The sequence below is a fragment of the Capsaspora owczarzaki genome (assembly GCF_000151315.2).
Source record: "Capsaspora owczarzaki ATCC 30864 unplaced genomic scaffold supercont2.1, whole genome shotgun sequence".
Lineage (NCBI taxonomy): Eukaryota > Filasterea > Ministeriida > Capsasporidae > Capsaspora > Capsaspora owczarzaki.
Genome location: NW_011887292.1, coordinates 1,581,680 through 1,602,679, shown reverse-complemented (window position 1 = coordinate 1,602,679; position 21,000 = coordinate 1,581,680). Strand labels below are relative to the sequence as shown.

General features: G+C 53.9%; 7 protein-coding genes across 7 annotated transcripts; 3 read left to right on the top strand and 4 right to left on the bottom strand.

The window, feature by feature from the left end:
* Positions 1-38: 38 nt before the first annotated feature.
* Positions 39-2,699, top strand: CAOG_00481 (bystin). Its single transcript, XM_004365295.2, has 8 exons — positions 39-220; positions 584-678; positions 784-1,079; positions 1,166-1,226; positions 1,406-1,588; positions 1,664-1,808; positions 1,904-2,021; positions 2,267-2,699. The coding sequence occupies exons 1-8, from the start codon at positions 77-79 to the stop codon at positions 2,590-2,592; spliced, it is 1,368 nt and encodes a 455-aa protein (XP_004365352.2). The 5' UTR covers positions 39-76; the 3' UTR covers positions 2,593-2,699.
* A 25-nt stretch (positions 2,700-2,724) lies between these two features.
* On the bottom strand, positions 2,725-5,460 carry CAOG_00480 (ubiquitin specific peptidase 14; the record flags this gene model as incomplete). The annotated part of the gene is made up of 10 exons (XM_004365294.1): positions 5,410-5,460; positions 4,799-4,944; positions 4,668-4,703; positions 4,476-4,580; positions 4,248-4,375; positions 3,510-4,095; positions 3,294-3,416; positions 3,120-3,204; positions 2,868-3,050; positions 2,725-2,783 (listed from the first exon to the last, which is right to left on the bottom strand). The coding sequence occupies exons 1-10, from the start codon at positions 5,423-5,425 to the stop codon at positions 2,725-2,727; spliced, it is 1,467 nt and encodes a 488-aa protein (XP_004365351.1). The 5' UTR covers positions 5,426-5,460.
* A 164-nt stretch (positions 5,461-5,624) lies between these two features.
* On the top strand, positions 5,625-6,946 carry CAOG_00479 (cysteine synthase A; the record flags this gene model as incomplete). The annotated part of the gene is made up of 2 exons (XM_004365293.2): positions 5,625-5,829; positions 5,922-6,946. Coding segments are annotated over 2 exons (1,093 nt in total), but the record flags the coding sequence as incomplete, so codon positions are not given.
* Positions 6,947-6,996: 50 nt separating this feature from the next.
* On the bottom strand, positions 6,997-13,641 carry CAOG_00478 (hypothetical protein). Its single transcript, XM_004365292.2, has 13 exons — positions 13,232-13,641; positions 12,646-12,778; positions 12,475-12,579; positions 11,820-12,344; positions 11,520-11,719; positions 11,347-11,423; positions 11,097-11,252; positions 10,927-11,008; positions 9,762-10,792; positions 9,244-9,643; positions 8,837-9,158; positions 8,366-8,732; positions 6,997-8,218 (listed from the first exon to the last, which is right to left on the bottom strand). The coding sequence occupies exons 1-13, from the start codon at positions 13,583-13,585 to the stop codon at positions 7,030-7,032; spliced, it is 4,941 nt and encodes a 1,646-aa protein (XP_004365349.2). The 5' UTR covers positions 13,586-13,641; the 3' UTR covers positions 6,997-7,029.
* Positions 13,642-13,666: 25 nt separating this feature from the next.
* Positions 13,667-16,133, bottom strand: CAOG_00477 (hypothetical protein). The gene is made up of 7 exons (XM_004365291.2): positions 15,601-16,133; positions 15,328-15,501; positions 14,981-15,197; positions 14,798-14,875; positions 14,593-14,721; positions 14,200-14,492; positions 13,667-14,089 (listed from the first exon to the last, which is right to left on the bottom strand). The coding sequence occupies exons 1-7, from the start codon at positions 16,120-16,122 to the stop codon at positions 13,721-13,723; spliced, it is 1,782 nt and encodes a 593-aa protein (XP_004365348.1). The 5' UTR covers positions 16,123-16,133; the 3' UTR covers positions 13,667-13,720.
* A 160-nt stretch (positions 16,134-16,293) lies between these two features.
* On the top strand, positions 16,294-17,938 carry CAOG_00476 (methyltransferase). The gene is made up of 5 exons (XM_004365290.2): positions 16,294-16,411; positions 16,750-16,928; positions 17,033-17,363; positions 17,479-17,589; positions 17,686-17,938. Exons 1-5 carry the CDS (start codon positions 16,338-16,340, stop codon positions 17,837-17,839), a joined length of 849 nt encoding a protein of 282 aa, XP_004365347.1. The 5' UTR covers positions 16,294-16,337; the 3' UTR covers positions 17,840-17,938.
* CAOG_08413 (hypothetical protein) lies at positions 17,880-20,987 on the bottom strand. Its single transcript, XM_011271682.1, has 10 exons — positions 20,747-20,987; positions 20,020-20,432; positions 19,809-19,917; positions 19,594-19,713; positions 19,317-19,499; positions 19,145-19,239; positions 18,875-18,987; positions 18,567-18,740; positions 18,342-18,482; positions 17,880-18,225 (listed from the first exon to the last, which is right to left on the bottom strand). Exons 1-10 carry the CDS (start codon positions 20,932-20,934, stop codon positions 18,073-18,075), a joined length of 1,689 nt encoding a protein of 562 aa, XP_011269984.1. The 5' UTR covers positions 20,935-20,987; the 3' UTR covers positions 17,880-18,072.
* Positions 20,988-21,000: the final 13 nt, after the last annotated feature.

Below are 21,000 nucleotides of genomic sequence, written 5' to 3'. Positions count from 1 at the left end.
ACGTACTCGGATGGGAACTAACTCTTGAGCGAAAACCATTTCACTTTTTCTTCCTCTTTTCTGTTCCTTACTCGAAATGAAGGAAATTGCCACCACGCGCAAGAACACCAAGGCCAACCGCCACACGCCGCTCGGCACGCAAATCGAGATGGACGAAGCACCCAAGGTCCGCGCGCGTCCCAGGGCCGGCAAGGTCAACAAGACTGGCGAGTTTGAAGAGGTGAGCACAAGCTTGCGCTGCTTGCGCTGTGCCTCGTGCCGCTTCCTTCGTGTCCAGCAATCGCATCCACGTTCGTTGGGGGGGTGGGAGGGTGGGCTTGCACAACTCGGAGCAATACAACTAGGCATTGTAGCGGGAGTGGGGAGGAGGGCTGGTTTTGTAAGGTGGTCAAATCGTTCGTGCAGCCATGTGTGAGACGAGCGAACCACATGGGAGTGACAGACAGCCTCCAACCCTCACTGGCGCCCCACGGCAGGCAGGGCAGCCTCCCTGTCGTCACTACCGAGCATGTGGTTGAACTGGCTTTCTTTTGCATGGAACGTCGTAAACTCACTGAAATGCCGGGGCTTGTTGCGCTCGCAGTTCGTCGAAGAGAAAATGTCCAAGAAGATTCTGTCTCAGGCACACCGACAGCTGGCTGAGCTCGAGCATGAGGAGCTCGGCGTGAACGACCCTCTGTAAGCACTCCTTGTTCATTGCCGGTTCGAATTGGAGCGACTGGTTCCGTGCGAACGGCGACACGGCTCGCGTTTGTCTCACTCCGCCTCGTGCGTGCTCCGCAGGACGGCCAAACGCCGATTGCCCAAGCAACCCGAGGCTGCTGCTGCAAGTGCAAAGGGCAAGGCTGCTGCACAAGCCGACGACGACTCTGACGCCGAGGACGATACTGCGGACCCGGAACTGTACCAGGACGAGGCGAGCGAGGAGATGTTTGAGCAGACGGTCGAGGTTGACGAAGCTGACGAGCAAGCAATGGAGGCATTCATGTCTCGGGATGCCCCGGCTCGCCGCACCCTCGGTGATATTATTCGCGAGAAGATGAAGGAAAAGGAGACAGAGATTGCCTCGCGCATGTCAGGTATGAACGCTTGCGACAGCACCGGCATCCTGGATGTGGATAGATACTCACCCTTCTTTTTTGTTCGTCTCATGGCTGTGAAACAGATGTGTCCCACCTTCCTGAACAATCTGAGGTCAACCCCAAAGTTGTTCAAGTTTACACTGCGTATGCGACAAATGAATGCGTTTTTGCATTGACTGCGTGTTTGTTCACCGAAACTGCTGAGACGGAGACTAACGTTGCCTGCGGCTGTCATGATGATGATGATGATGATGATGATGATGATGATGATGATGATGATGATGATGATGATGATGATGATGATGATGATGATGCCAAAATAGTGTCGGCCAACTGCTCGCCAGGTACCGAAGCGGCAAAGTGCCAAAAGCGTTCAAGATCATTCCCTCGTTGAACAACTGGGAAGAAATTCTGTTCATGACCAATCCTGACGGTTGGTCTGCCGCCGCCGTGTTTGTCGCAACCCGCATTTTTGCATCCAATTTGAACGCCAAGATGGCTCAACGGTAAGTTCGTCTCGGAGGTGTTTTCAAACAACCGCACAAACAAGGAGACTCATTCCGGTTGTTGTCGACCGATAGCTTTTTCAATTTGGTGCTCCTTCCGCGTGTTCGAGATGACATTGCCGAGTTCAAGCGCCTCAATTTCCATCTGTATATGGCTCTGAAGAAGAGCTTGTTCAAGCCTGCGGCTTTCTTTAAGGGAATTTTGCTTCCGCTCTGCCAGGTTGGTTTTTCCTGTTTCATTGCTTGTTTCGGGTGATTGTGGGTGTTGTTGATCTCTGACATTGTCAACCTCTCTCTCAAATTTGAATCAAATAGGCCGGAAACTGCACCCTCCGGGAAGCCATCATCATTTCCAGTGTTATGACCAAAGTCAGCATTCCACCGCTGCACTCGGCGGCCGCAATGCTGCGTATTGCCGATATGCCTTACTCTGGTATGTCAGCTTGAATTTTGTTGTGGCAGAGTTTTCCGCAGATAGTGTTGAGGATGGACCCTCGATTCCTGACCTGTTGCGGGTTGTTTTTCGATGTTGGTTGGGGTGTGTTTTTTTGCTTGTTTGTTTGTTTTTTCTCTCACACTCACTCACTCTCTCTCTCTCTCTCTCTCTCTCTCTCTCTCTCTCTCTCTCTCTCTCTCTCTCTCTCTCTCTCTCTCTCTCTCTCTCTCTCTCTTTTGTAGGCGCCAACAGCATCTTTTTGCGTGTCTTGCTCGACAAAAAGTACGCCTTGCCATACCAGGTGGTGGACTCGTGCGTCTTCCACTTTATTCGATTCCAGAACGACCCGCGCGACCTTCCCGTGTTGTGGCATCAAGCGCTGCTCACGTTCGTACAACGCTACAAGTCCGACCTGGTTGTTGAGCAAAAGGAGGCCCTCATGAACCTTCTCAAGGCCAAGCCACACCCGCTCATCACACCCGAAATTCGTCGCGAAATTATGCATTCGACCAGCCGCGATGTGGAAGTCTCTCCAATGGACGCAATGATGCCGATTGATATGAACTAGTCGTTCCGGTGTGTGCTTGTATGTCGTGCTATATGTGAACAAATGCTACTGTCTGATTCATGGAGAAGCATACGCAGATATCACCCATGCAAGAAGCAGCCAGTGCCCTGTCTCTCAAATAACAATGCATGCTCAAGCCTTGGGAAGTCGGCGCGGTCCGTACAAGAGCATGTATCCCATGTGCCAGTCACCTGCGCGAGAAGCAGTGTGCATACAGGAGGATGAGTGAAATGCAAACAAAAAACAAAAACACCGAAAGGCGTTGTTTGCCGTACCGCCGCCGGAGAGCTTCAACACTTCGTCCATGTTGACGGGATACACGGTGTCGTCGTCAAACTTGAGCCATGTGCCGTCGTTCTGACGAACCCAGCCAAGGTAATGGCCAGAGTTGGCGGAACGTCCCTTGTGGCTCAGCACCGCCTGCAATTCGTAGTAACCAGAGTTGTTCGAGCCAATGTCTGTAGCACGCATGCGTCAGTGTTTGCAACGACACAGGTCCAGACAGGCGATCCAGGGATGGAACGTACCGTCCTCGAAGGAGCTCGGCTCGTACTGCACCACTTCATCCTTGCTCGTGTCCATGCTTTGAACACCGCCAGAGTTTTTCAGGCTCTGTATCGGACATTGCCACGGAGTTGTTTGGTGAACAATGCAGAACTGGCAATACTTCAACAACAACAACAAAAAAAAAAGGCACCCACCCGCGACTTTTCGATCGCAGCATCGTCGTAGGCCTTGAACTTTGTGCGCATCGGCTTGAGACGCTCCTGCAGCTCGGGGGTGCAAAGTTCAAACACGTCGAGGTAGGCGTCAAACTTGACGTTCTGCAATGGCGGGGGGCACGTGAGGTAAATCGCAAAAATCAGTCACAAGAGCTCTCTGTCCCCACTGAGTTGGCAACGCGAACAACAACGTACACGCAAGATCTTGGCTCCAGAGGATCCCTTCCATTCAAACCGAACCATGTTCACAGTCAGGTACGAAGGAAGTCGGGAGATTTGCGAGAGCTTGCGATACACACAGTCTCGGTTGACGGACGACGAGTTCTTGGTCAGCGTTTCGGTGAGCGAGTTGCGGAGGCCAAGTGAGAGGAAGTTGACTTCAGCCGAGATGTGGCATTGCAGCTGGAGGAAACTCTCGGTGGTGGTCTCAGAGGGCTCCTCCGGAATCTCCGTGTTGCTGATGCGCGCCTGCAGCTGGCCGCCAAAGTGCTGCTGAATGAAATTGCTGCGCTGCGAAGCCGGTTCGATCGCGCCGTTCGACGAGACTTGCGGGAGCTGGTGGCCAAAGAACCGAAGCAGCTCAACCCAGCACTCCTGGGCGTCCTGCTGCTGCAGCTGATGCTGCTGCGACAGCTGGGCAAAGCTGGGCACGGCGCGATGCAATGTGTTCAAAAACATGAAGGGTTGCACCGCGTCTCCGCTTCGGTCCAGGTCACGATACAGATCGCGCATGGCCACGGTGACAGCTTGCGAGACATCGTTGGAAGCACCACCGGCGAAGCTGTGAAAGAAGGGACGCATCAAAAGAGATTGCATCAGTTGAGAAAAAATGGTCACGCGGCACATCAAAATATGAATCGACAGTCAAAAAAGAAACGCTGCCAAAAGCATATCAAAGGTGGTGACCAAGCACATAAAGTTAATAGGACCTACCGCTCGAGTGCTTGACGGAACTCGGGAACGGCTCGGAGACATTGAACAGTGGCGTTCATGTAGCAGGTATTGCCCATGTTGACCAATCCGACAGGGAGCTTGGGCCTATTGTGTAACGCGCCACAACACTATGAAGAGCAGAGAAGACGAGCAACAGTTTTGAAGATGAGCATGGAGAAAACGGTCAAGGAATTCATGCAACAATCAAACTGAGCAGAATCATCTTACCGCGCGAGCGATCTCGGCCTCGCTCATATCCTCAATGAAGGCTGGCTTTTCCACTGGAGCTGCTGGCAACGTACCAGCCGTGCCCATCAGCATGAAAGAGTGACCCTACAAGAACGCATTGAAGTTGAGTCGATCAAGGCAGCAGAGCCATCATCGCAGCACCAGCAACAGCGCCAACCAAGAAAATCTCACCTCCTTGATGTCAAACTTGCCCCATGCATCATCGTCCTGCTCAGAGGGAGGCGTACGAGCCAAAGATGATGAGCCCATCTTTCCAAGAAAAAAAAAAGCAAAATGATGACAACCCATGAAGTTTTTGTTACCTTGAGCATGCCGCCCTTGACCATGACTTTCTGGCGATCGGGCTCAACGCCTGTGAGCGTGTAGAGCTGAGCCTTGAAGACGGCCGCGGGCTCGTTCGTGTCGAGCTGCACGCCGTCGTACTTTTGCTTGCCCCACTTGACCGACACTGCCCGCCACACACACACGCACACACGAATTCAAAGTCAGTCGTTTGATGAGCGTTCTTTGCTTGCTTCAGTCAGTCTGTCTGTCAGGTTGCACAGATTGGTGTTGTGTATGATGATGATGATGATGACAGAGCCTCAGTTCGTCTCCGTTTTGTTTCGTGTTGCTCGTCTCTCGTCTCCGGTGTCTCTGTGGTTCTCACTGCGTCTCTGATCACTGGTCTCTCGGATCACTGGTCTCTCTCGCGCGCGCTTTACAAAGGCAAAACACTGGAAAAAAGCCGTTTCATTCTTGAAATCGTTTTCCAGAAACATTTTGTCTTCTCCCTTGTCGTCTCTCGCTCGTCTCGCCTTGCTGTGCGTTGTGTCCTCCCGCTGAGATTCGTGTGGCGTTCGTGATGACAGCCGCAGGCCGAGCCGAGACAAGAGACACAGAGACAGAGACACAGACTCAGGTCGCCGCTCACCGTTCACGACTGGCATTGTATGGAGGTGCTGCACTGCTGTTCTGTCTATAGAAAAGAAAAAAAAAAAAAAAGACTGGACAAAACGCAAAAGGCAAATCCGCTCAGAAACAAAAAAAGATCAAATACAAGAACAAAAGCAAACAAACGACTACATTGTAAGTAGCACAAATTCAAAGCTCAAACTAACTCAGGCTCAAAGCTCAGTCACTCTCAGTCATGGCGTCATCAGCACCGCTGGAAATGCAGGGGATTCTTGCGGCGGTGGGCGAGACGCCGCTCGTCCGCTTGCACACGCTGTCGGAACTCACTGGGCGCGAGATCTACGGCAAGGCTGAGCACCTCAACCCAGCAGGGTCGGTCAAGGATCGCGCGGCAAAGTTCCTCGTGCTGGACGCGTTCAAGCGCGGATTGCTCGTCCCGGTACGTTACGCGGCTGAGCACACAACAGGGGTTGAGAGAGATTGAATTGGAATTGAATAAACACATTCACTCACACACAAGAATGGCTGCAGGGAGATACAATCGTGGAGGGAACCGGCGGAAATACGGGCATTGCACTCGCAATGGTGGCGTCCGCTCTGGGTCTGCGCACGCTCATCACCGTGCCGGACAATGTCGCCAAGGAGAAGCGAGACATGATGGAACGCTACGGCGCAGAGATTCTGGTCGTGCCGCAAGTGCCCTTCTCCAACCCGGAGCACTTTTACCATGCAGCCAAGCGCGAGCGCGATCGCATGAACGCCGACGCCGACAAGGCCATGAGCACACTCCCGCAGGGCAGCCCAAGGCCTCCAAGAGCCTACTTTCCAGACCAGTTTGAGAACTTGGCCAACCGCGAGGCTCATCGCGCCACGACGGGACCGGAAATCTGGCGTCAAACGAGCGGCAAGGTGAACGCGTTCGTCTGCGCGAGCGGGACGGGCGGGACGATCAGCGGTGTATCGAGCTACCTGAAGGAGCAAGACAGCCGGGTTCGGATAGTGCTCGCCGATTGTCATGGCAGCGGACTTGCATCCTTTGTGCAAACGGGCGAGCTGGTGTCGGACGGATTGAAAACCGTCACCGAGGGCATCGGGTCGATGCGCCTCACTGCCAACTTTAAGTCAGCCGCCATTGACGAATGCGTGCGTGTTTCCGACGCCGAGGCGGTCGCGATGGGCTACTTTCTGCTCCAGTTTGAAGGAATTTTCATCGGGCCGTCCGCCAGCCTGAACGCCGCAGCTGCCGTAAAAGTTGCTCGAACGCTCCCCGCAGGCTCGACCATTGTCACCATCATGTGCGACAGCGGCGAACGGTACACATCCAAAACGTTCAACAAGGGTTTTCTGCAAGAGCAGCAACTGCAACCTGCGTTCGATGCCAATGGCCGCCTGCCGCGCAATTTGGATTTTGTCTTGTAAATTTACACATCGTCCTCGTTCCCAAAGTGCGCATGCGCATCTATTTTTTTGTTTTGCGACTGTCTATGTCATCGGGAGAATACGGTATGACTGTATCTGCAACACCACAATGCACTATGTACAACAAGCCAAACAACAGAAGCAAAAACCGAGGAGAAAATCAAACCCCAAAAATACGCGACAACAACAACAACAACAACAACAACAACAACAAATAAAACTACTTGGACCAGTTGTACATGGGCTTGGCTGCCAGAGCTTTGAACTTGAGCTTGCGATCTTCCAGGGCGAGCATGTTGACGGCCGCTTGGCGTGCATCGACCATCTTGTTGCTCTGCACACCATGGCTGCGAAGACCACCGGTAGTCAGCTTGTCAAGCTCCTGGCGCACTTGCTCTGCCTGTTGCTGGACAGGAGCCTCCACGGACAGCTGGAACCGATTACGGGCTTCGGCGGCGGTGGCTGCGCCAATGGCTGCAAGGGTATGAGAAGTGTAGCCGCGAGTCGCAGGCAGCTTTTGTTGTTGTTGTTGTTGTTGCTGCTGCTGCTGCTGCTGCTGTTGCTGCTGCTGCTGTTGCTGAGACTGTTGTTGGAGGTACATCGCGGGCGGCGGCGGTGGTGGCGGTGGTGCCGTACCTCCAAGAAAGTTGGACATTGCAGGCGGCGGAGGAGGAGGACCAGCTCCGAACATTGGCGGAGGCGGCGGCGGTGGTGCGCCGCCCTGGGAACCAAACATCGGAGGCGGGGGCGGAGGTGGGGGCGGGATGCCTCCAAGTCGTGTGGCAACAGGTTTGCTCGGAGGTGGTGGGGAGCCGCCGCGCGAGCGCGACTGCGTTTGCGCCTGCTGCGCCTTGAGCTCTTGTTGCTTCTTTTCGGCCTCGCGCTCTGCAACAACTTTGCGATGGTGCGCGGGATCGACAATCTCGTCCAACAAGTCCTTGGCCTCGATGGTCAAAGCGTGCGAGTCGCCATACACTTTGCGACGCAGCTCCATCGCCTGGGTGAGATATTCGATCGCCAGCGGCTTGTTTTTCATCAGCGAAGCAATCACGCCCGTGCGAAGCAGAACGCTGGCAGTGCTGCTGTGAGTCTCGCCAAACAGCTTGCGAATGATGGGGATGGCGCGCTGGCCGCAGTGCAAGGCCTCCGCGTACTTTTCCAGCAGCTCGTAGAGTGAAATCATGTGCTTGAGCGTCTGAGACACGGTCGAGTGGAACGGGCCCAGCTTTTTCTCGCGAATGGTGAGCGCACGGGTCAAGCAGCTCTCGGCATCCGGGAACTGGTTGGCCTCGATGAACATGCTGCCGAGGCGATTGAGGCACCGAGCCACGTCAGGGTGCCACTCGCCCAACTCGGCCTCCTTGCTGCGCAATGCCTTCATGAGCCAGTCCTCGGCCACCTTCATTTCTCTGTTGGCCACCGAAGCCCAAATGACCGACCCAGTTTTGGTGAGAATTCAAGGGAACCACAAAACACACACACCCCCAACCAAAAAAACACCAAACCGAAACTCGCCAAACTACGTGCATCCATTCAAGACAGGTCAGTCGGCTTACCCTTGCATCACAAATGTGCAGCCAAGACTGTAGTAAATGTCCGAGGTGATGGGGTGACGGCTTCCCAGCAACGGCTCGGCAGTGCGAAGCGCAAGCTCGAGCACACCGCGCGCTTCGGCCACCTTGCCAGGAATGGACATCATTGCCGTGCCGAGGCGACTGCGCGTTTCGGCAACCTGCTTGGCATGCTCTCCGAGTTCGGCAATGTACACGTCAACAGCCCGCGACAAAATCTCCTCGGCCTTGACAAAGCGACCCAGCACAATGTTGAGATCCGCGAGTGCGCACTCAACCATGGCGACCTGAAGCTTTTGCGTGCTATTCATGTAGTACTCTCGAGCCTTCGTGTACGCCTTTTCGGCGCCGTCTGTGTCCGAAAAAAACCACCAGCGCGCGTATGTGTGAGAAAATCAACATCCATCCAAAAGAAAAAAAAAACCTCAAACGAAAAAAAAAATACTCAAACCTCACCGTATTTCGCAATCTCGCGCAAGAACTCGGCCAGACGGAAGACGCAGTCACCACGCACAACGCCGGGTGGAAAGTCACCACGTCCCATCAGCTCGAGGTAGCACACTGCAGCATCCGACTTGCCGGATGAAGCCTCCTCGATCTGGTACCAAAAGTTGGCCAGGTCGTAGCGTGAATGCTCCTGCGAAAGCTTGTCAAACACACGCCAGTCGGTCAGGAACGTGATTGCGCCTTGCACGTTCTTTGCCTTCAGCAGGTGGTACGGAAGCTCGTCCAGCTTTCGATCGGACAGGTCGGGAATGCCGCCAAAGCATTGTGCAAGCTGTCGTGTCCAACCGAAAGAAAGCCAAGTTTCGAGATGAGCATGTACTCTGCACATCACATGCGTTTCCAAATCAAGAACTTACCCGCTGGTGATAGCGCAACCGATCGCCTTCCTGGGGCATGAACGTGTTGGCGACCGCTTGTGCGAAATCCACCGAGGAAAAGGACAGCAGCCCGCCACCAGAGCTGAGCATCTCCTCCACAACAGACAAGAGGTCCTCATAGTCCACGGCGTGAACCTGAAAGCCGTCCAGAGCTTGCTGCAGCTCGTTGAACGAGAGGCCGCGACGGGCTGCCCACAGGAGGCACAGCAAGTGTTGCACAATGCCCTTGCGATCCGGATCGTAGTCCTTAATCAGACGCTGCAGGACAATGGCGTACAAGTCAGCGGTGGTGGTTGCTCGAAGAATAGTGGCAACTCTGTCAGCAAGGTCGTCGTGTCTCTCGTACACCGCAATATCCTCGCACAGGGTTTGAAGGAAGCTGTGGTGAGGAGGACACACATTTTGACATAGCAGCAGCGACAAGACTCGGGTAGGGTCAGTACAGAAGCCCAATCAACGATACCAATCGACGCAAAAATCAAATCAAATCAGCTCACAGAGGATTGGCGGTGGCTGAACTGGCAGCAACTTTCTGCTCAAGTTGGTCGTTGAGCTGCTTGCCGCTTTGGCGCAGGTACATGCGCACAAAGGCCTTGCGCTCGGCTTCCGTCAGCGGCTTGATCTCGTGCTTTTCGCACCCACGCTTGCTGAGCACCTCAAAGGTCTGGCTCTTGGGGCTCATGGTAAAGATCATGCGGATGGCTGGCGGGAAGGTGTGCGGCAGCCACACAAGCTCGTGTGCGTTGCCGCGCGTGTCAATCTTGTCCAGGCCGTCAATCAGGACCACAACGCGCGGGATTGTCCGGTACTGCTCCAGCAAGGTGGAAAGAGCTTGCACAAACTCGTCGGCAGTCGCCATCTTGAGCTCCCGAGCCGCCTTGCTCGTGGGAGGGGCCGCGCCGCCATTCAACGCTGGTTGGCAACGCAACTTGAGTTGAACGGTGAGTTCATCCAGGAAACGAGCAAGAATCAGCCGGGAGGACGTCGAGTCAGCCGAGCACCCGACAAAGTGCATAAAGACAATGTCTTCGGGGTGATCCTCGCTGTGGCGCTTGTACCAGTTGGCCAACAGGGCAGACTTGCCAAGCCCACTGCCACCGAGCACGGCCAGGGGCTGCTCGCTGTCGCCCTGGATGTACTTGTCCAGAGCGTTAAAGTGCTCTTCGTTTGCGAGATAGACACGCTGCAGCGTGCGTGCTGTGGAAGCATGGCGGAAGCGCTCCTTTTCTTGCGCCGAGAGTTGCGATCCCACAGGGAATTTGATGTCGATGTGCTTGCGGAGATCTTCAAACACCATCTCTGCCAGCTGTGCAGGACGCTTGTAATCGCGGCAATGCGCAAACTGGTCGCCGGGACGCCTGCCGGCAAACTCGCGAATATCCTTTTTGAGATTGGTCAGAAGCTGCGCCGACTCGGGGCCTTCCGACACAAAGTCCAGGCGTTGGTTCTGGGGCACTTCCTGGACATAGTACGGGTCACGCAGGTAAAACAAGCAGGCTCGCTTCGCGGATGCTTCCGGGGACAAGACCTGTCAAAAGAAAAACAACGCGAGATGAGGTTGACTTCTGCGAATGGAGTTGTTTTTTGTTTTTGGGAGGGGAGGGAGTTGGCCAGACCACTCGCTCAAAACGAAAGAGTGAGTGAGAGGAAACAAATCCCTACCATGCGCATCTCAAGCTCGGTGACACTACGATCGCGGTACTGTGAAACCCAGGGGAAAAGCTTGGAGGCCACTTCCACGGATCTGCTCGTCCCAAAAGAAAGAATATGTCAAGTGAACGGGCGATGACAAAATGGTCATTGGCCAAAATACACTCAACGTTGGAACGTACTTGGAGAGCGTGTCGTGCGTCTGCTGACCCAAGCCGGAGGAGAGAGACGGTCCGTAGCGCTCACCAAGGCAACCCACCACGACGTTGCAGCGCTCAAGCTCACGCAAACACAGCAGCAACGTCACGCCATGCTCGCTCTGTGAGCCAGTGACACCCCTGCAGCAAGTAGAATGAACATTTTTCAAAATGAGCACCAAAAACAAAAAGCTGACAAGCGAGTTGACAAGAGGGAGAGTCAAGCCAACGTTACCAGCGCAAGTCCACAAAGCTGAGCATAATGTCGCGCTCCATGCAGAGCTTGCGCAGCTTGGGGAATGACTTTCGGGTCTGTCAAGTGTCAGAGGGCGGCAACCGTGAGTGTTTCATTTGCTTGAGTTAAATTACAAAGGGATAGTGGTGGTTGTTGTTTGGTTGTAATCCTACCATTGCGTTACGCTCGCCTTGCATGTCTTTGAATGGGGACGAGATAAAGACTCGAATTTCTCGCGGCTCGTCAAACACAGCGGACGGCAGCGGGCGCGGCTTGAAATCCGCCATGGGAGTGCCAGGCACGACGCGGCTCGTGTCGGCAGAAGCGGGCATAAGCGCCATGCGTGAGGGCCCCATCGAGAGCGCAGGAAGGGCTGATACAGCACCGCAGCGTCGTGTCAGTCACCCCAGTGCCTCAAGACAAGGTTTTTTTTTCATTCAAAAGCATCACAACAAAACGGTCGGTTGACTTACAGGACGAGCCTGCAGTTGCGATCTGGCGCTGCAGCTGTTCCAACAAATCGCTAAGCGCGCCGTTCGCGTTGGGCGCCAGGGCCTTCATTTCGGTGAACAGCTGGTGCTCCATCTCAACAATGTTGGACATGGCACGGTTGAGATTCAAAAGCTGGCTTGCCATCAGTGTCAGACGCTGCTCTTGCGTTTGCTGAACGAGCGCTGCCGTTGCGTCCTCGACTGTGACATAGACACCCATGCCAAACTCGCGGCCATTGTTGGAAGCCGACACAAGTGCACGGGACAGGCCAATCATAGTCGCCGGCAGCCTGCACAAGACCGACGACGTACCGTGAAACTCGTAGTCGGTCGCACGGATCGAGTCCACAACAATGCAAAACTGGGGACTCGGGGAAAAGTGCATGCCGTAGATGGCAAGTTGGCAATCACCGCGCGCAGGAATCCGCTCTGGCACGATTTTGGTCACGACGGGGATGGCCTCAGGGTTGGTTGACGCGAAGGGCAGCGCACCCGACGGCGCTTGCTCTGTAATGGTATGGAGGGGCAGTCGGGCAAGCGTTAGCACTGACGACAGTCCCACGACAGTCCCCTTGACGCTGTTCAGGTATCTGCGGGGGAGAGGAGGGGGGTAGAAGGGAGGAAACAACAAACTTACGGCGGCGATCGGCAGCATGATATCTACCGCCAGGTTGGGACATGACGCTGCCGCCAACAGGAGCAATGGAGCCTGCACTGATTGCGGACTTGGCTGCGAGCGGCTCTACGAGAGTGATGAGGTGTGAGTGCCATTTGTAGACAAGAAATTGAGACTGATCCGTGAACGTACCGCGCACTCGAGTGGCGCTCTGCACAAACGAAGTGAGCTCATCGACCGACGCCAGGATGGTTGGGCTTGGTCGTGCCTCGGCCAGCGTCGATGCCTGGAGTGCAGCTGCAGGCCCGCGCACAACGTGCGAGACCTGTGTCAAACAACAAAAAAAAAAATGCCAAAGAAGGTCAACACAACAAATCTGGATGCACGATTTGCTAACGGTCATGAACCACCAAAGAATAACCAGCGCTGGGCTTTCGCTGCTTCCCTTTGGTCGTCAACAACAACAACAACAACAGCAAAGAGTTCACAAAATGACGGATTTTGAGGGGTTGATGTGCCGAATACGCGCGCATGGTTGGCATTTGCATTGTCACAGTTCACTGAAAACTGACGTGTTGTTCTTCCGCCAACAATTCCCTCCTTCCTGAAAAACTCTGCTTTTCCCGCACCCCGCCTCAACCTCCTCCTTCTCAAGCAACTTCATCACACGCACGCGTTATGAATATCAGCTCATTCTGCGCAATGCAAGCTGGAGGTGGGACAACAAAACAATGACTTGTTGTGGACGAGTGTGCGAAATTTGAGCAGATTGAATCACCTTTCCGGGAAGAAAACTCAAAGATACGTCAGCGCCTGCTTGCTTGATGAGCGCGGTCGCCGTGGTGCGCATGGCCCCAGTCAGGCCATCCAGGTAGAAGACACTGCCAGTGAGGTCGTCCGCCGTCGAGCGGCCGGGGCTGCTGCTGCTGCTGCTGCGGCTGCCAATCAGACTAGCGCTCGTGAAAATTCCGGGAGACGGAATGGTCGATTTCGAGGATCCGCCACCGTTGGCCAGCGACGACAGACCGGCATTGCCACCAAGGTTGAGGGTGCTCGATGTGCCGGTGGTGGACAGTGAAAGCGAGCCAGTACGACTGGCGTAGGACGAGACGCCGCTGCTGGTTCCAACCATAATGAAAAATTGGGATTGCAGTTCCAAAAAAAGATAAACTAATGTTTGAACAAAAAAAAAAAAAAAAAAAAAAAACAAGAGTGGACTGAGGGATTCCTTTGTTTGTCTAAAATAGTGCAACTTGGAGCAGTCGAATCACTGCATCTCTAGTATTGCGCGCAATCGAACAGCTTCGGAACGCTCGGCATGCAGCTCGCGGCAAATACTCTGATTACTAGTCTCGAGCTCGTCGGCACGTTTGGACAGCGCTTCCAGCTGTGCCTCAAGCGCCTCGATATCGTCGGCCTCGCCATCGTCGGAAAACGAGTCCAAGGATGAGCCTGCATCAGAAGCGTCCTCGGAAATCTCACCGGCGCGGATGTACTGCAGCTCCGTTTCGAGGCCATGTTGCCGCGTCTTTTCGGCTTCGTAGGACACGAGCAGCGAGCGGTTGACAGCTACCAGGCCTTCTTGCTGCAGCATGAGCTCTGCCTGAATTGCGCGCAGCTCGGCGATCGAGTCAATCTGCAAGGCGTGGTCAAGTTGAAACAGAGTCTGTCAGAGGGGTTTTTTGCCATTTCTCCGAAAATAATAAAACCAGGACTCCAACAGCCTTCGCTGTGTATGGTCTGTACCTTATCGATGCTCTCGAGACGAGCTTCTGCCAAACACTTGGTGAACGGTCGTCGGAAATCCTTAAACAGCGACGCGGCATGTTCGATCAAAAACAGGCAGGTCTCCTGCGAGATGCGCAACGTCGGGCTGAACACGATCGCCAGGTTGGGCAGGTTCATCTTGGTCAGTTCTGCTTGCTCGGCAATGTGCATCAAATGAATGCACAGCCAGGCGAGCAAAACGTAGCTTGTGAACGGCAAGGTGCCGACGAGCGCTCTCACTTCGTCGATTTTCTCTGCAATGACAGGGTTGGCTGCGGCAAAAGGGAGTGAGATTAGAGACAGATCAGTGCGTTGAAGTGTGGAGCTTTGGAAAGAGAGACAAAGAGCACAGCGACAGAGCCGCCAACTCACTCAAGGCCTCCGTGACCAACGGCTGCAAGTTCTTATCAACAAGAGGATCCGGAAGCTCTCGTAGAAATAGCTTGAGCAAACCAGCGACGACATTAGGGTCACTTTCGCCTGTCAAGTTCGGGTCTTCGCCTGCATCGTGTCCGAGAGAGTTCAGTTAGTCCAGCGACTGGTTAGGAGCTGAGCGCGCAACCAATCCGAAACACACCTTTGTCGAATGAATTCTTGAGATCTTTTATCCTGGAAGCAGAGCCAGACAGGCGGAAGATACCCTGTTGCTGAGTGGCTGCGAGAATGGAATGCCGGAAAAGCAAACGGCAATGAGCAACAGGCAATGAGCAACTGAAATGTGCCAATCCCCGGCCCCCGCCCCCTCGAATCTGCTACGCACCTGTCAATTCCAGGTACATGATGCACTTTCGGCAGAGGGCTGGAAGGTGATACTCGTCGTCAGGGTCTGTGGAGCGCTCGACGACCGCAGGGAGTGGCACCTCAAAAATCTTGGTGGGTTTGTTCGGATCCTTCTTTCGGATTGCAGCGTGCTGCAGAGTTGCAGACTTTGTTTTCAGCACGGATGCCGCAGCTAACCGCTCGATTGCTTTGCTAGCCTGAGGTGGGGAGAGCACAACAAAAACAACAAGTTCATTCACGGTTGGCAAACATTCCCTTGATGGCATCATCCCGCACTTGCACCGAATGGCGAACCAAATATCTGTGCTATTGCATGGAATGCGATACCTTGTTGCGATGCCCGTCGTCAGGATGAGCCTCCTTCGCAGACGATGGCTCGTCCTTGGTCTCCTTGTCCTTGTCCTTGTCCTTTTCCTTGTCCTTGTCCTTGTCTTTTTCCTTGTCCTTGTCCTTGTCCTTCTCCTTCTCCTTCTCCTTGTCCTTGTCCTTGTCCTTGTGCTTCTACTCAATCAAGAACGGCAAAAGCAGGGTCAGAATTACCATCGAGCGAGTCAAGATTGACGCTTTCGGGAGAGAGGTGCGTGCGTCGCGCAAACGCACTTTGAGTTTCTTGGCTAGACTTGTTGGCAGCTGGAACCCTGACGATGGCAGATCGAACGAAGAGCGCGGGGATGTGGTTGCAGAGTGACTGACTGGCGCAAGCAGGGACGAATTTGCGCCGCTGCTGCTTGCCGTGCCTGAGCCTGAGCCTGGGCCTGTGCCCGTGCCTGTGCCTGGGCCAGCAGACATGATAAGACCGCTGCTGCTGCTGGCAGACGTACCCGAGGCGACCGAGGACGACTGCGCCAACGGCTGGCTGACTGGAAACGACCGCCGATTCAAACCCGCCGCTGCTGCTGCTCCTGCTGCTCCTGCTCCTGCTCCTGCTCCTGCTCCGGATGATGATGCGGACAGGACGGATGATGTTGGTGCTATGGCGGTTGCGTGGGTGCCTGCTGAGCCCGCGCGGGCATGGCGGCGAGTCGTCGCTGACGATGAGAACGGGCGTTCGCTTGATTCAGTGCGGCGAAGTGAGCCGGAAGCCTCGTCCTCGTCGTCCGACCCGAGCAGCGCAAACTCCATTTTGACAAAAACAATGAGCAATGAGCAACGGGAGAACTCGGTCAGAAATTTCGAAACGACAAAGTTGGGAGGGGGGTTTCCACGTAACAAATCTGAGATTTCCAGGACCAAAGCCATCGCTCAGCGGTCTGTTTGCTTGGCACAATAATGCAGTATTCAAATCCGTCAGTTCTCATTTTTTTTCTCTCTCTCTCTCTCTCTTTCTTTCTTTCGGCATGTCGCGTCCTGAGCAAGTCGCGCCGGCGGACGTCTACTACAATGAGGAAGAAGCCCACAAGTACACAACAAAGTAAGCGAAAAGCTTTGCTTTCCCGCTTCCCTTTTCACTTTCCTCCCGTTGCTCTGTCTGTTGTGGAACTGGCTGCTATGCAAGTAGCCGAGTGTGAGTTTTTGCTGTTTCGGAGGAGCTGGGGGGGGGGCGGAGAAGTGGAAAGCGAGACGAGCGCTGCTCCATGTGTTACACACTCTCACATCCACACGATGAACCCCCCCCCCCGTCCTCCCTCTTTCCTCCCCTTGCACCTGACTTAAAACTGAATGAAAACATTGAAACAATGCTTGTTGGGACTGACTGCGCTGCTCTGCTGCTTGCCCCCCCCCCCGTTTTTTTTTTTTGCCCTGTTTTAGCACACACATCATCGACGTCCAGAAGCGAATGACCGAGCGCGCGATCGAGCTGCTCGCGTTGCCAGAGGACTCGACGTGCTTCTTGCTGGACATTGGCTGCGGATCTGGACTCTCCGGCGAAGAGCTCTCAGAGAACGGCCATGTCTGGGTCGGTCTCGATCTCAGTCCCTCCATGCTCAGTAAGCAGGCTCACTCGCTGACTCACTCCTTCGTAAATAGAGCATGAAAGGTACTGACTCAAAGACTCATCATCCACTTGGCCTTATCGCACTATTCTAATCAGACGTGGCGTTGGAACGCGAGGTCGATGGCGATCTGTTCTTGCAAGACATGGGCCAGGGTGTTGGCTTCCGCCCAGGCTCGTTCGACGGCGCCATTTCCATTTCGGCGCTGCAATGGCTGTGCAATGCAGATCAACGAGGCCACGTGCCGCACAAGCGCCTGGCGCGCTTCTTTGGAACGCTGTATGCCGCGCTTGCTCGCGGTGCGCGCGCCGTGTTCCAGCTTTACCCACAAACCCCGCAGCAAATGGGCATGATCACCGCGGCTGCCATGAAGGCCGGTTTCACGGGTGGTTTGGTGGTTGATTTCCCCAACTCTACTCGTGCTAAAAAGTAGGGTTGCGCGACTTTTTGACTTGATCTGTCGTGATCGTTCGGCTAAATATTTTGCCAAACTTGTTCGTCCCCTTTCTTTCCTCCGCCCCCCCCACACCTACCTTCTCTGCAGAATGTTCTTGTGTCTGTTTGCTGGTGTTGCCGCCGAGGTTCCCAAGGGTCTCGATGGCACCGAAGGAGAAGATGGTCAAGCAGGACCTTCCATGCCTTACAGTCGCAAAGAGTCAGTGTTCAACTTGATCGCTTTGGCATGGCGTATGTTGTGTTGGACTGCAATCGCTCAATTCCGCTGGGGGGGGTGGTGGAAACTGCTGAATAGTCGTGATGCACATTTCGGAAAGGGAAAGGGAAAGAAGGCTGCAACAAAGAGCCGCGATTGGATTGCCGACAAGAAGGAGCGACGAAAACGACAAGGCAAAGATGTGCGACCAGACTCTGCCTATTCTGGCCGTAGTCGTGGTCCCAAGTTCTAAAATCGACAGATGTGGCGGTCTTTTTGGCTTTTGTCGTTGGCCGGGTTTAACCGTTGTCTTGTTGTAAAAATCGAATTTTGCCTTGCCATTCAAACCCTTACAAAAATCTCCTTTGTACACTCAATGGCCAGTGGAAATGGCAATGAAATCAATGGAAACAAAAAGAGTCGATAGGACGGATTCTAATAATCTCTTTGAAGGGACCAGCACGAGCCAAGCACAGCGACAACCGCTCAAAGCTCAAGAGGGCGCTCGCGCATGAACTCGTCAACCATCTCCTCAGTCACAAGCTTGCGGGCTTCCTGGTGCTTCGCAACAAGCTTTTGAAGGACCTCAATGACGCGCTTCTTGATTTCACCCGTTTGCATCTTGCCGGACGAGTAAGCCTGCGAATGTCAAGCCAATCGACTTAGTGTTTCTGTTTTCTCTTTTTTCTTCTTCTTCTTCTTTTTTTGCTCCCTTCAAACACACGCGATTCCAAAACACCAGACGAAAGACTTACCACACGAATACGCTCGAGCTCTTCGTCGTCATCCAGGAAGAAGCTGAGGTACTGGTAGGAGACGTCAATGTCGCAGTTGGCACCAAGACGCTCCTGTTCCTCGCGAGTGACCTGGCCGCCAGAAAATGCGTACTTGTTGATCTACATGGGCACAGGCGTTGGAGGGGTGGTGAGTCAGGACGTATTTGGCAAATGGAGCTGTGAATTAGCTGGAGGACGCTGTACCTTTGACTTGATCTGCTCGGGAGTGTCGGTCAGGAAGATGCTCGTGGTCAAATCGCTTGCACTCATCTTGGACTGGCTTCCCTGAAGTGCAGGGAAGAATTTGGAGTGCACAAGCGCTGGCTTCTTGTAGCCAAGGCGCGGAGCAACATCACGAGTCATGCGGAAATAAGGATCCTGGGGACAAAAAAAAACAAACCAAGCTGGGGTTAGTCACCCAAAAAAAAGCAATCTATTCATCTGGGAGTAGTTGAGGGAGAAGCCCCAGGGAGGATGGGGGGGGGGGCTCGTGAGGTTTGAAAGCATCATACTTGGTCAATGGCGCAGGGGATCAAGCAATCCACAGTCGATTTGGCTCCAAAAATGAACGGGAAGGTGTTCGAGAAGGCGGGCGAGGCCTGGTTTGCCGGGAAGCCGAACTTGCCTAATCAACAGAAACGCGAGAACAACATCCAAAAATGGGGTCAGGTGGAGTCAGCGAGGACGCCAAAAAAAGCAAAAAAAAAAAAAAGAAAAAACGAACAACGAAAAAAAAAAACGAATGAAGAACACGAAAAAAAAAAAAATCGAAGGAAACGCACCAATGTTGTCGGACTCTGAAAAGCCAAACATCTTCTTGACAGTGTGCTCGGAAACGAGCTTTTGAATGCGAAGAATGTTCTCATAGAAGGCGCCGCTAAGATCCAACAGGAAAATGGTGAGTATTCCAATGCATAATCATCCAATCGTGTTTGACCGCATATATATTCGTACCCCATAAACTTGAGGTTGGAAAAGATGAACGTCTTCTTGATATCAAAGCCGCATGCAATAATATCCTTGGCGTTTTCACGAGTGAAGCGGTATCCGTCCTCGAGCGTCATGTTCTTCCACAGGAACTTTTCGTCGTCGGTCATTTGAATGACGAGCGGAACGCCAAACATGTCTTGCATCGCTCTAGTGTCAAGAATGGCAAAGGGATGGACGTTGCCACAAGGTCAGTGCATGCATGTGTGAGGTCAAAGCAAAGTGGCTGGAACGGGGTACATACTTGGTCATCAGGAACGGAATGAGATGGCCGACATGCATCGAGTCCGAGGAAGGTCCACGGCCAGTGTACAAGTAGAATCGCTCTCCTTTCTCGTAGCGATCAAGGACGCCATGGAGGTCACTGGTAGGGGGGGGGTGAAAAAAAGCAACGTCACAAACTCAGGTTAAGCTGTGGTCAACTCGCCATCACTACCAGCACAACGTAGCACGGCGTACCGATGTGAGAAGAAGATGCCACGCTTGAGGAACGAGTGCAGCGGGCGCTTTGTCACGCGCTCAATCTTGGCCAACAGGTTGGCGTCAATCGCATCGCTACCGAACTCGGCTGTCATTGAAAAAAAGGGGGGAAAGGGGGGGAAGTGGTCGCGCTAGTCAATAACATTCACAACCCGCAAGGGATCCACGAAAAACCAAGAGAAACACATACTGATCAGCTTTTGGTAGTCAACACCACCAGCGGCATTGACTTCCCAAGGAGTAACCACCTGCTCGCCGGCATTCTCCGTGGTGGCGGCGCCAGCGGCAGCAGGGGCATCGCTTGAGCTTGCTGCAGCCGAAGCAACAGCCGCAACAGCGACCGGAACAGCAGCAGCAGCAGCAGCAGCAGCAACAGGGGCAGCCGCCGCCGTGCTGGACGAAGCGCCGTCCGCAGCAGCCTTGTCGGCATTCTTGCCCTTGCCCTTGGGCTTTTGCTCCTTCGGGGCCTTGTTGTTTGCGGCAAACATCTCGGTCATCAGGACATCATGCCCGCTCTCCTTGAGATGCTTGTCGAGGTCGGATCGAAGGTAGTAGACATGGAGGCAAATCGTGCAACTCTGCGCCTTCTCGCCCTTCTGAGGCCTACAAAACCACCAAAGTGTTCATCAGCGGATCGTAAGCACAATGATGCAACCAACCAGAGTGTGATGACAGTGTTTGGTGTGTTGGCTCTCCGAGTGTGATGAAACAAAAGCTCTCCACGTAACGAGGTGCCTTCTGTGTGATATCATCGCCTTTTGGGCTGCCCAACCAAGCCGCGCCTGGCTGTCCAAGTCATCGATCAACAGTGGTGCAGGTCTAAACGCGCTTGCACTTTGTTGTCTGTCATCCGTTCCCCCAATACAAGCTGGGGACTCTGGATGCATGGAAGTCAGTTGTGCTTCTCTGCTCTTTACTTGTGTTCTTCGTTGGCCTCGTGGTGAGCCTTGAGCGCGGCAGAGGCAGTCGCTGACGAGCCCACAAAGCGCTCGCCACAGCGGCAGGCAACGTGCATGTGCTGCTGTGCGGTGTAGTGGTCGAGCAGCTCCTTCGGGTTGGCAAAGCGCTCGTCGGGGCAGGAGCCTGTTCCGCAGCGGAAGGACATTTTGGCCAAAAAAAAAAAAAAAAATTAAAAATTGAAAAAAAATGAGTGAAATGAAAAAAAAAAACT

Coding starts and splice junctions, on each gene's coding strand:
- CAOG_00481 (XM_004365295.2), top strand. CDS start 77: ATGAAGGAAATTGCCACCACGCGCAAGAACACCAAGGCCAACCGCCAC. Junction 221..583: donor AGACTGGCGAGTTTGAAGAG/GTGAGCACAAGC, acceptor TTGCGCTCGCAG/TTCGTCGAAGAGAAAATGTC. Junction 1,080..1,165: donor GATTGCCTCGCGCATGTCAG/GTATGAACGCTT, acceptor GCTGTGAAACAG/ATGTGTCCCACCTTCCTGAA.
- CAOG_00478 (XM_004365292.2), bottom strand. CDS start 13,585: ATGGTTGGAACCAGCAGCGGCGTCTCGTCCTACGCCAGTCGTACTGGC. Junction 12,345..12,474: donor TCATGCTGCCGATCGCCGCC/GTAAGTTTGTTG, acceptor ATACCATTACAG/AGCAAGCGCCGTCGGGTGCG. Junction 11,253..11,346: donor AGCTTTGTGGACTTGCGCTG/GTAACGTTGGCT, acceptor TACTTGCTGCAG/GGGTGTCACTGGCTCACAGA.
- CAOG_00477 (XM_004365291.2), bottom strand. CDS start 16,122: ATGGAGTTTGCGCTGCTCGGGTCGGACGACGAGGACGAGGCTTCCGGC. Junction 14,722..14,797: donor CAAGAATTCATTCGACAAAG/GTGTGTTTCGGA, acceptor GACACGATGCAG/GCGAAGACCCGAACTTGACA. Junction 14,493..14,592: donor GTTGGTCACGGAGGCCTTGA/GTGAGTTGGCGG, acceptor CTTTTGCCGCAG/CCAACCCTGTCATTGCAGAG.
- CAOG_00476 (XM_004365290.2), top strand. CDS start 16,338: ATGTCGCGTCCTGAGCAAGTCGCGCCGGCGGACGTCTACTACAATGAG. Junction 16,929..17,032: donor TCTCAGTCCCTCCATGCTCA/GTAAGCAGGCTC, acceptor TATTCTAATCAG/ACGTGGCGTTGGAACGCGAG. Junction 17,590..17,685: donor ATGCCTTACAGTCGCAAAGA/GTCAGTGTTCAA, acceptor ACTGCTGAATAG/TCGTGATGCACATTTCGGAA.
- CAOG_08413 (XM_011271682.1), bottom strand. CDS start 20,934: ATGTCCTTCCGCTGCGGAACAGGCTCCTGCCCCGACGAGCGCTTTGCC. Junction 20,433..20,746: donor GAGGCCAACGAAGAACACAA/GTAAAGAGCAGA, acceptor GTGGTTTTGTAG/GCCTCAGAAGGGCGAGAAGG. Junction 19,918..20,019: donor TGACTACCAAAAGCTGATCA/GTATGTGTTTCT, acceptor TTTCAATGACAG/CCGAGTTCGGTAGCGATGCG.